Below are 12,370 nucleotides of genomic sequence, written 5' to 3'. Positions count from 1 at the left end.
AGTACAAGGCTTTGATAGAAGTATTAAAAGAAAAAAACCAACAAAACTGGTCTAATATGTTCTAGTCGTACATGTTCTTAAAGAAAAGTTTGATTTCAGAAGTTGTAAGGGATCCACTGACAAGGCACATGCCCATTGTGAATGTCAGTACAATAACTAAAGCTGTGCTTTGGCAGCTCCGTGAATTGACTACTTAACTGCTCATCTAACTTTACCTGGAAATGCTTCATAAATCTGCATGAGATTCAATGTGTTCAATATGCAGCTGCGAAAAACACACTATGGTTTAATGCATGCCATACATTGCTGATACGGGGTGCGTTACGTGAGTACAACAGTAACTAATTTTTAAAATGATAAGATTTACATGAATGAGGTAGGACTGAGTTCTGCCAGGTGCTGTGTAAGCACAATCAATCTCTGTTTCAAAAAGCTTATGGACAACATACAAGACAAGAAGCAGCATGCAGGCGTTGAACTGTTCTTTGTCAACAACCCGAGCAACCTGCTTTCTCCTTGTCAATGGTAGCACATCAAAACCAGCAGTTTGTTACAAGGACGCCTGTGTTCTAAAATATTCTGTCATTAGTTTTGAATTAACTCATTCACCCTTTCATTTGTGAATTAATCCCTTCTAATGCAAGCAAACATGACAGCTGTGGTTGTCCAGGTATTGTTAATCTGCGTCATACATAGGCTGAACACACTAAACCTAGGTAATGATCTCGGACGAGGACAGCTTTGTTTTGGACCAATACTGAACTCCAGGTGTGGTTGTTGAACTGTGTAAGTATTGCTTCTACAAAACACTTTCTTTTATGTGGATCTTGAGTGCTGAGTTCATTGTTTAGGACTGCGTGTTGATTTGGAACCCTAAGCTAAGATGGAAATAGTTCTTGGCAAGTGCTTCACTTAATTCCTTAATTGACTTTTGGTCAAGATTGTGAGCTTTATTCACTTCCCCCCTTTTTCTTTTTTTTGTCTTGTTACATTTCTTTTAAGTAGTGCATTTAATGGCAAAGTGAATAGAAATTACATGCTGATCACTCCCCTAGTGGTATGTACTCGTGTTTACAATTTCAAGAGTTCTTTGAACTTGGCTGTTTCTGACACAACAAGAACATTAGTAGCATTACCATGATTACAAGCTGAAAGCTTTTAAGATTAACAAAATAGAGTGGTAAAGTGCAACCTTTGTCCTGTGTTCTGTGGTATGTTTTTACTTCATTTTTCTTCTCCAGGATTTTATTGTTAGTATGCTATAGCAAACAGTACTAGATTTATTTTTCCTATAATAGCACTGATGTCTACTACAAACTATAAATCTTCATGGATCAATGCACAATATTGTGGGTTGGCAAAAATCTCTGACTTTGTATCTTGGCGTAGTAAACTTGTTTTTTAAGTACTTTATTACAATAAACTTTAAATCTGTTTCCAAGAGTGTTGGCCAAGCATGTTGGTATGCTGATAGATATATATTTTTCTTTTTTCCTCTTCTTCCTCCCCCCCGCCCCAGTGCTTACCTCAAGTCATTTATTTATAAGGTATTTAGGGCGACGGATTGCTGTTCCCATGCTGCTTGCCTTGTTTTGCTGACTTCTGTCAGTGAAATCTTCACGTACTCTTTCAGCTCTTACTCCTAACTTGAAAGTTGTTGTGGTTTAACCCCAGCCGGCAGCGAAGCACCACGCAGCCGCTCGCTTACTCCCCCCCTGGTGGGATGGGAGAGAGAATCAGAAGAGTAGAAGTGAGAATACTCGTGGGGTGAGATACAGACAGTTTAATAAGTAAAGCAAAAGCCGTGCACACAAGCAAAGTAAAACAAGGAATTCATTCACTGCTTCCCATCGGCCCGCAGGTGTTCAGCCATCTCCAGGAAAGCAGGGCTCCATCATGCTAACGGTTACTTGGGGAGACAAATGCCATCACTCCGAACATCCCCCCCTTCCTCCTTCTTCCCCCAGCTTTATATGCTGAGCATGATGTCACATGGTGTGGAATATCCCTTTGGTCAGTTGGGGTCAGCTGTCCCGGCTGTGTCCCCTCCCAACTTCTTGTGCACCCCCAGCCTCCTCGCTGGTGGGGTGGTGTGAGAAGCAGAGAAGGCCTTGACTCTGTGTAAGCACTGCTCAGCAATAATGAAAACACCTCTGCATGATCAACACTGTTTCCAGCACAAATCCAAAACACAGCCTGATACTAGCTACTATGAAGAAAATTACCTCTACCCCAGCCAAAACCAGCACAGAAGTGAACATGGACATTTTGGTCTCTTACTTGGCCAGTGAACTACCACTAGTATGACCTGTGAGGCAAAGCAGCCTGTTCTCTAAGCGGTGCCTGTGTAGCTGATTTTTTGTTTGTTGTTCTTTGTGTCGTGAGCTAATTGTGAGAAAGTGAGATCAGAGGAGCCATTTCCAACATTGTAGCTATATCCCCGGCAGCTCTTTATAAGGCTGGTCTGACAATATCAGATTTTAGGAGGCTGCATAGTTTGTTAATCACCACAGCGGAGCTTGTTTCCTACAAATTTGAGGTGGGGAGTCTGTGCAAGTGTTGTGGTTGGAGGCCGGAGGCAGATCTCCAGCCTGAGATGAGGATATTTTTGTTCTTTTGGGAAAAGTGCGGTGGTTGGGCGGGTGGTATAAGGAAAGAAAATGCATCAAATGGATTACCACTGATAACTACGCTTATTCCAACTCTTCCACTCCATAGCTGCACATATGGCAGGTATTTTTGGCATTTGTGTGCTGAAATAAATCCTCATTTGAATGATCATCTATCATGGAAATGGATATATGTAACGTATTAAAATAGCTAATGGTGTTTTAAGGTTAATGGCAACTGTGGAGCTGTTCAGAAATTCATCAGGATCACATGCTTTAAAAGCAGTTGATCTTTCACATTTTTTTGTAAACAATGTTGTGGCTTTTAAGTGAAGTCACTTTTCACGATAAGGGAAACTCTCTCCTGCATTTGGAGAATGCTGTATCTCATAGTAAAACTGTTTAGAAAAAATAAAAATAGTGGAAAACCTTAAATGCTCTAGTTTTGTAGCATTCAGAGCATCCCATAAGGTGTGTTAGGAAAAAGACTGCTGAGCTGAATTCAAGTATGTTTGGTAGCAGCACAAATGAAGCCATAAACATAAGTTGTACTTCCTCCTACCCTAAAAGTAAACCATATTGCATTCATTGTACAGTTAGCTGTCAATACAGAGGTCAGAAAACATCACAACGGTATATCACGATGGTTGTTGAAGAGCTCAAGCTTCTTCCTGAAGGCTGTGTACCCCAGAGGGGACTTGAGAGCTGCTGTTACAGATGAGTCTGTGCAGGGAGCCCAAGTTGCTCGTTTCCAATTCTGGCAGCCTCTGCAACGCTTGTCCCTGTGTTCTATGCCATGAAGGTTTGTCACGTCGGCAGTGCTGCCACGGGCCACGTGAGCTGGCATAATGCTGCTGTGGCCCCGAGCCGGCTTTCCCCAGTGTCTCGGCTAACCCGTGGTGGGGGACAAGATGGTGAACTAAGGCTCAGTCAGTCATTAACAGTTGTGTCTATGATGGATAGTACAGTTTAAAAGCAAACACGCCGTCTCCAAATTGTGATTTTTCTATGTGGCTGTATAAAAGATGTGAAACTCTTTCTATTCTTGTTTTCTTCCTGTAGAGATGTATGTTTGATGTACTTCTTTGCTAGATATCAGCAGCGCTGGGTCACTCGCTTTAATTTCAGTGACTTCAAATGTGGAAAAAGCCCCAGAGTTGTGCAGTTTCAGTTGCGTGCGCAATGTAAACCAGTACTCGCTTGTTCTGTTGCTGCTGCGTGCGGAGAGGATTTTCTTAGCTAATTTACAGTTGAAATAAGTAATGTGAAGACACCGTGCTCAGCTGAGTAAATGAAGGAGCATTTACTCTAACACAAGAAGATGCACAAAGAGCAGTCGGTGGCTGTTCCGTCTGTGGGAGGGCAGTGCCCGCACGCACAGACCCCTCTGCGGTGACTCCGCAGAGCAGCGCGCGGGTCCTGCCTGCGCAGTTTCTCCTCCCCTTGCAGCAGCTCCTGCACTCCCAGCCTTGCGCACACCCACGCGCGCACACCCACCCCCGTTCCCCCCGCGGGCCTGCCGAGCCCGCGGCTGGGCGGGCGCGCCCGCTTGAGAGCGGCGCCGGGGGGCGCCCGCGGCCCGCGCCGTCCCCGCCCGGCGCTCGCGCTGTCCGGCAGCGCCCCCTGGCGGGCCGCCCCGCTGACGGCTGTGCTTGCCTTGCAGGTCGTACCGGGAGGTACACGCTCATCGAGAAATGGCGGGACACGGAGAGGCACCTGGCACCCCACGAAAACCCCATCGTGTCGCTGAACAAGTGGGGGCAGTACGCGAGCGACGTGCAGCTGATCCTGCGCCGCACCGGGCCCTCTCTGAGCGAGCGGCCGACTTCGGACAGCGTGGCCGCATCCCGGAGAGGACTCTGTACCGGCAAAGTTTACCTCCCCTGGCCAAGCTGAGACCTCCCAGTGACAAATCCATGAAGAGGAGGGAGCCAAAAAGGAAATCCCTCACCTTCACCGGGGGGGCCAAAGGGTTAATGGACATCTTTGGGAAAAGCAAGGAGTCCGAGTTCAAGCAAAAGGTGCTCAACAACTGTAAAACAACAGCAGATGAGTTGAAGAAATTGATCCATCTCCAGACGGAGAAGCTTCAGTGCATTGAGAAACAGCTGGAGTCCAACGAAGCCGAGATCCGCTACTGGGAACAAAAGTATAACTCCAGCCTGGAAGAAGAGATCCTCAAGCTAGAGCAAAAGATCAAAAGGAATGAAGTGGAGATCGAAGAGGAAGAGTTCTGGGAAAACGAGCTGCAGATTGAACAGGAGAATGAAAAACAGCTGAAGGAGCAGCTGCAGGAGATGAGGCAGAGGATCCTGGAGTGTGAGAGCAAGCTGAAGGACTACATGTCTCAGATCCACAACATGGAAAGTGGCCTTGAAGCAGAGAAGTTGCAGCGGGAAGTTCAAGAGTCCCAAGTGAATGAAGAAGAGGTCAAGGAAAAGATCGAGAAGGTGAAGGGTGAAATTGATATTCAGGGACAACAGAGTCTGAGATTGGAAAATGGTATTAAAGCTGTAGAAAGGTCTTTGGGCCAAGCTACCAAACGGTTACAGGTAAGAATGTCCTTTTTATCCATAGCTAAAGAAAAGTCAAAGACGTGCCTGTAACGAATTTCTCTTACACAGATTTGGAGCCCATGAAAGAAAACACGAGAAAGTTTCCACAGTGAATTGGGGTAAAAGGAAGAAAGTGTTGCTTTCATTTTCAAATTGCATTTCAGATTTTTTTTGAAGAGCAGAGAATTTTCCTTTCACCTGTATGTATTTTGCTCATTCAAACCATCTTGAAAAAACAAAACCCAAACCAGTAGTTACTTCTTTGTCTCAAGATAAACCAGCAGATGTTTTGGTGGATGTGTTCCTGGCCATTCAGAAGGCCAGGGTGGCCTGCAGAGTTAGTGCTGAGTGCCATAACACCTTTCATTTATTTATGTGCTGGCTCAGTTTCTTTCCCATCAGTTACAGCTTTGGTTTGCTACCATTCCCTGACTGCCTGGTGACCTCTGAGAAATCACTCAAAGCGTATCTTCACCGTGCAGTGGTCCATGATAGAGAAACACCAGAGCTAATACCAGCCAAACTAGCTGAGGGCAGTGTGGCTGCACCCATGGCAATGCATCTAGCCACCTCGCCCTGCTGAGGGGGAGTGCTCACTAGGTCCAGTGAGGTGCTGCTGTGCTAGTGGGTCTGGGCTCTTTTATACTTCAGACAAATATCTTCTGCGTGAACACGTAGGGCTAGCGAGGGATTGTTGTACTGCTGGGTGCTAAACCGGGACCATAGTGCTTTCGGCCTAACGCCTTTAAAAGTATTAGTCTTCAAACCCCTCTTCATTTGGGGTTAGGTATCTTCAGGATTTAGGTCCTAGATCTTGGCAGTTCAGTGCTTCATATTATTAAATTTCAGGGAAATTTGCACTATCGTAGCCTTTTCTGAGGCTAGACCGGATTCTTGCTAGGTTTGTCTGCCACCAAAATAGATGAATTAAAAAGAACGGTCCAAAAGCAGCGCCTGGATAGGTGGATGTAGAGATAAAATAACTGTTAGCTTACAGGGCTTTTGTTTTAAAGAATAGCATCTCCTTTTTGTGTCTGACTTGCTGGTGTTCAGGATTTTATTTTCTCTACACCTCAGGCGTTTGTGGCACGTGTCAACAGAGAACCCAGTCTCTGCTTCCTTGCTGAAGTTAATGATATCACTTGGAACTTGATAGAGCATGAAAGAATAAATATAAATGGAAATCCAGCTGCTAGCTGGATAAGGGGAAGGAAAGACTGTGTTTCCTCGGATTTTAACGTGCCACGTAAGATAGGACTGAGGCACCACACATCAGTTTGAGTTGCAGTTCTTGCTGTATTCCTGGGATTCACAGTTAACTATGTTCCACAGTGCTACAGTTGCAGTAAGGTGATTCTGCTGTGAGTATGTAAAGGGATTTTGCATCCTTACTCCTGAGCACCTAGAACTATGTCAGAATAAGCTGTTTTTACTAAAAGAGGAGGGAAAAAAATGTACTCTTTTCATCCAAAGCAAAATGGATGAAAACTGTAAGCAGTTTTGGTCATATTTATCTATCCTAAGTTTCCAGACACACTACGCTTAAGGATTTGCGCTAACAGAAAGCATTAAGTCCTCTTTATATATTTTACCTGTCCTCAGTAACACTTAGTGAGGCTATGATTGAGTTCAAAATCTTTCTTGTTTTTTTCATAGGCTAGGGTTTCACTTTCTTGGGAAAGTTCCTGTTAAATTCAGGTCTTCCAAGCTTGTTCTAAACCTAAAGGTGCACTAATCTGGAAGTCCAGGAGAAGAATACAGCTCTGTCTTATACAGTTCTGGGGGGAGGAAATAGAGAAATATTTTCTTGCATGCTGAAAGTTAAATATTAATACTCATCGAACTGCTGATTTGAAACTAGAAAAGTTGAGCATGGGTGTTTTTATAGACCTTTCAGTAAGGAAGGAAAGAAAATTTTGGTTCACTAGATTTCAAGTGATAAGAACAGGAAGGTGGCATTTTTTAGTAGCATGTGAGAAATTTCTAGTAATTTGTCCTACCTCTTCTCTTTCATTGCTTTTCTCTAGTCACCTCAATAACATTACCTTCCAACAATATGAGGCTATGTTCAGTTAAGGATCAGATGCAGCACTCTGTTCTCCCTGTTTCTAGAGAAAGATTTTAAATGAAAAAAAACAACAAACCCAAAACCCAAAACCAACCCAAAAAAACACGAAAAAAAAACCAAATCCCACCCTTCTTCAACTAAAAGATCTCACTAACTTTTCACAATTAGATACTAAATTTAAGAGCTTAAGCCAGTAGAATTTGGGGTGATACTTAACATTTTTACCTTATTTCCTGTGAAAGTTGAGAAATGTCAAGAACAACTTATGATGATAGTTCTGCTAACCTGCAAATTTCAGTTATTCAGGTTTTTTAAAAAAACTGCGTTTCCTTCAGTGGCAACTTTGTTACAATCTCATAAAACATGGAGCTGTAGAATTAACATTGTAGTAAGTAAAGACAGTTGAGAATTTTCTGTGTCTCAAGTGCCCACTTGTAGAGTCTGATGGACCTAAAATAAATTGAAGAATTTTTTTGTAGAATTGTCTTAAAATTTGGAGGTAGCCTGGCTTCCATTTCTCAGTCTGTCGTGGTTTAACCCCAACTGGCAACTAAGCACCACGCAGCCGCTCACTCACTGACTCCTCCCCTGCCCTGGTGGGATGGGGAGGAGGATTGGGGGAAAAAAGTAAAACTCGTGGGTTGAGATAAGAACTGTTTAATAATTGTATTATTATTGTTGTTGTTGTTGTAATGACAAGGAAGATAACAAAAAGAAATAAAATGCAAGAAGACAAGTGATGCACAGTGCAATTGCTCACCACCCGCTGACCAATGCCTGAGCAGCGATCCGCCCCTCCTGGCCAAATCCCCCCAGTTTATATACTGGGCATGACGTTCCATGGTATGGAATATCCCTTTGGCTAGTTCACGTCAGCTGCCCCGGCTATGCTCCCTCCCAGCTTCTTGCACACCTGCTTGCTGGCAGAGCATGGGAAACTGAAAAGTCCTTGGCTGAAGATAAGCGCTACTTAGCAACAACTAAAACATCAGAGTGTTATCAACAGTATTCTCACACTAAATCCAAACCACAGCACTGTACCAGCTACTAAAAAGAAAATTAGCTGTGTCCCAGCTGAAACCAGGACACAGTCCTGTTCCTCCAAAAGCTCGTAGCCAATGAATGGAAAGCCAAGTCTAGCACAGGAAGCTGAGACCAACCACATGATATGCATTGACTGAACAGGTTAAACAAACACATCAGTGACAAAGTAATTGGTGTTTAAAAGGTCCTAATTTAGACATCAGATCAGTTGTGTTGATTTTGTTACTAAGTGTTGAATTCAGCCTCAGCTGTGACCTTACTGCAAGTTTAAAGTGAACCAGGGCTGTGCTGTTGGGGACTGTTCCTAGAACAGATGCACAAAACTATTCTCCCCCAATCCTTGTGTGAGTTCATGTACAATTCTGCTTACACAAGGTAATTAGGGAAAAGAAGGTTGACCCAACCTCCATCTCTTGCCAAAATGAAGATGTAGCAGTACGCACTGCATGGAAATGCCCACAGACGTGCTGCCTGGCATCTGGGTAGCTAGCCCATCCCCTCTGTGGCCAGATAGGTGAAGCCCATCCTGGCTGTGGAAGAGTACCGCATGCAGCTGTCTGCTAATGAAGCTGAACCTGTGTGGGGAGTAAAAAAAATAATTGTAGTCTAAGACTCGTAATCTGTCGGAGCTGTAGGTTTTGCATATCATGCCAGAGTTACAGAGCCTTGAGGAAGATCCTAAATGATCATCTTCTGTGCTTGTAAAGGGGTGGTGAACCAGCCAAATTTGGCCTCATTGTACAAAACACAGTATGCTTGCAGAGAGAGAGAGTTCTGTCCCTAAAAATTTACACTCTAAATAGAAAATGCAAAGAACAAGAAGAGAAGGGAATTATTCTCCTTTAGTTCTTCTGTTCCTAAATGAGCTGCCCAAGTCACGCTGGACACTTCTGGCAGAGGTAAGATTTGGTGCCAGACTGATGCTCAGTTGATGTATTTTTTCAGAGTGCTCACTATTACCTTTATTTGCTCACGTCTGTTGTGCCAAAATTTTTCTCAGGTGATATGAGAAACATCTGCTGGTCATCCAAGAAGGAATATAAACAGACCAGTAGTAACCCCTAATAAGTAATAGTGAATGTTGATTTGCTTTCTAAATTAGAAGAGTAAAATACCTTTCAACTCTTCCATTTGCATTTGAATTTAAAAATTGGAGGCTTTCTCATCAAAAGGAGAAGCACTAGTTGCCCAATTGCAAATAGAGTCTTGAAATGCTGCTTTATGCGTGCTGCTGCTCAGCAGATGTTTTCTCTTTCCTGGCAGGACAGGGAACAAGAACTGGAGCAACTGACAAAGGAGCTGCGACAGGTCAATCTCCAACAGTTCATCCAGCAAACAGGAACGAAGGTCACAGTGCTGCCAGCAGACCCCGTTGAGGTGGAGGCCCCGCATGTGGAGCTCGAGAGAGGTGCAGCGCTCAGAATGCTTTTGGTGGGCGGAGAAGGGGATGGCAAAGCATTTACCTGCTGCATTAATGCTAGCACTGATACATGAAGTGAATGCTCTGTTAGCAAAGAAGTTAGCAAAATATTAAGAAAGCATAGTGTCAAATATTTCTTTTCATTCCAAGGGTTTAGCAAGCTATAAATAAAGCGCAGTATGTAGATAACTTCTCTCCTGCTGTGCCTAGGCATGTGTTCGTCCCATCAGTAACCCATTAGGCCAGTAGCTTTCAAGTGTGGCCGCCATGGCTGCAGGTGTGTAAGCTCACACGCAACATGACTGCACGTCTGACATTGCTGTTCATCTGGGTTCTTCCTCTTCTGGTGGGATGTGTTGTCAAAGTAGAAAAAGGAATGTGTCTGGATCTCAAGAAATCCCAGACAGCAGCTGCACGGGAATAGGAGCTAATCCAGCTGGGCTGCCAGCCGTCCAGAAGTCCTGCACAGATGGCTGTTACGGCATGTGCAAATTGACTTTGCCCCTAGTGAGGTCAGTGCATTCTGCACGTGCCCACATCTGAATTCAGAATTTCCTAGACAGAAACATGGGAGCACTTTGAATGTGTGTCGGAACTGTGGCACAAGCAGAAACTCCTTTGCCGTGGCTCAGCCTCTGCTGTGGTGTGCTTTATCCAGTACCCTGCTTGCAAGGGGCCTGTTTCTCTCAGCATTCTCCTTAGCTGGTTCTGTCCCTCCTTTTAGAAAACGTTCTAACCAAAAGGCATTGGGAGGGTAGGGAGGTGGGGAGAGACGAAAAGACAACCATGCCTTAAATGTCAGCACTTGTAAGAACTTTCTCTTTCAGGTGGGCAGGAAGCTGAAGCTTTGAGTTACATATAGGTACAAGCTCTTTCTGCACATTACTGTGTATATGTATTGCACGTATCCATGTGCGTGTTCCTTGTGGGAGGGTAATTATATTGCATAGATATATCTTTCTGTTTTGAAATGAGTAGGAGGTGTGCACCTTAGATCTCATCGCTTCCTAGTCAGGCATTTGAATTTTTTGTTGTATGTGGTATTAGTTTTTCTATGCTGTGCTAAGGGCACCAGTAAGCAGGGAGAAGAGAGGTGTTCTACAGACATCACCTTTGATGATGACTTTTCTAACTGCCCTTTTTCTTGTGCAGAGCCAACATTTCAGTCTGGGTCACTGAAGCGCCCTGGCTCATCGAGGCAACTCCCCAGTAACCTTCGGATTCTACAGAATCCCCTGTCGTCTGGTTTTAACCCGGAGGGCATTTATGTATGACAGTACATACCTCTTCTGGAGAGGACCTAGCAAGGTACCCTGGACAAGATACACTTTTGTTTTATTCTGCCAACGATGAAAGGAAGAAGATTTTTTTTTTTTTTTTTGTTAAGCCACCATATCTTTTTTTTCTTCTTCCTCCAACACACCACTTAGAGCCATACCCTGTGCACTGATGCTAACAAGACAGGAACTGTCTTGATTCGTAATTGGCAAGGATGAACTTGCTGTCAACACAGCTAGAGTGCAAAAACCTTCATTTGTTTTTGCCACTTCAGAAGCGTTTGGGAAAGTATTGTTCCTTGTATAGGCATAAATAAAAGACTGAGGGTGAAGGAAACCATGTATGCAACTGATCAGAGGTTTAATTTATTCCCTTTAATCAATGGACGTGTGAATGTTGACCTTTTATATTTTTATTTTTAACTTGTGAATAACCATGTATGGCTGTATGTCAGTCAGTCTGAGAAGGTGACTTTAATTTGCGTGTACAAACATCCACCATTTGATCAAGTACAACAGCTTGCAATGCAGAGTTCTGTGGAGTGCTGAACCATTACAATGGTTTCTCACCACTGACTTTGTTAATTTCTGTTGTGGCTCATAATATGTCATGTTCCATCCATTGCTACCTTTTAAGGCTTGACAAGTGAGCTTGTGGGATTTACTTGCTGTTGAATCTGCCTTGAATGAAGCACCTAGTGTTCAAAAGATTTATGGAATTTAAACCTTGGCTTGGTAAAAATATTTCCAGCATATGATTGAGGATGCACTAGTTAGATGATATTTTATTATATAGAATGTATATTTGAAATATTTTGCCACATTGTATATGCCTTTTGAGAAAAGAACAATGTAAGAAGTTGTCTTCATATATCTTACCAAAAGAGAGTAGGAGGCTTTCACTGTGTGTGTGATTTTGTACTTTATTTTTTCCACTAGCCATTACAGTGTTCTTGTTTTGCGATAAATCTTGCTGTTGGAGGAGAAGAAAAACACAAGACAAATGAGCATCCTCTTCCAGCCTTCCAGAATTCACTCAAGTTTTGTGGAGGGAAAAACCTGGCAGAGAATCCCATGAAGTCAATAGCAGAGCTTCTCCTGACTTGAGTGGGGCCAGGATTTCATTCCAGGTCCCCGGTGTTAAATGGTAGACGTTTAGCCTCTTTGAAAGATGTATTGCTGCTCAGTCACTTACAGAATGTAAAGCTTACAAACAGGAAATTCACACGTTTGGTAGTCGTTTTTTACAAAATGTGAAAAGAGAACATTATCGTAGCTTGATGTCACTCTAATGCAATCAAAGCTAAGCAAGGATTAGACACAATGGCTTCCACGCAGAAAGTAAGACACTACCAAGTAGCACGTTGGTTACAGGCCTTGAAATTAGATTGCTAAAG

General features: G+C 43.5%; 1 protein-coding gene across 1 annotated transcript in view; it reads left to right on the top strand.

Moving 5' to 3' along the window:
- RASSF8 (Ras association domain family member 8) overlaps positions 1–11,063 on the top strand; it is an 89,631-nt gene extending 78,568 nt beyond the window's left edge. The window contains 4 exon segments of the mRNA XM_050914011.1: positions 4,273–4,446; positions 4,449–5,161; positions 9,540–9,684; positions 10,849–11,063. Of these exon segments, the coding sequence (XP_050769968.1) occupies positions 4,273–4,446; positions 4,449–5,161; positions 9,540–9,684; positions 10,849–10,970 (1,154 nt within the window). The 3' untranslated portion in view covers positions 10,971–11,063.
- The last annotated feature ends 1,307 nt before the right edge of the window (positions 11,064–12,370 follow it).

Source organism: Gymnogyps californianus, chromosome 1 (genome assembly GCF_018139145.2).
Source record: "Gymnogyps californianus isolate 813 chromosome 1, ASM1813914v2, whole genome shotgun sequence".
Taxonomy (NCBI): Eukaryota; Metazoa; Chordata; class Aves; order Accipitriformes; family Cathartidae; genus Gymnogyps; species Gymnogyps californianus.
The sequence above is the reverse complement of the archived record's forward strand: the minus strand, read 5'-3'. Positions and strand labels throughout refer to the sequence as shown.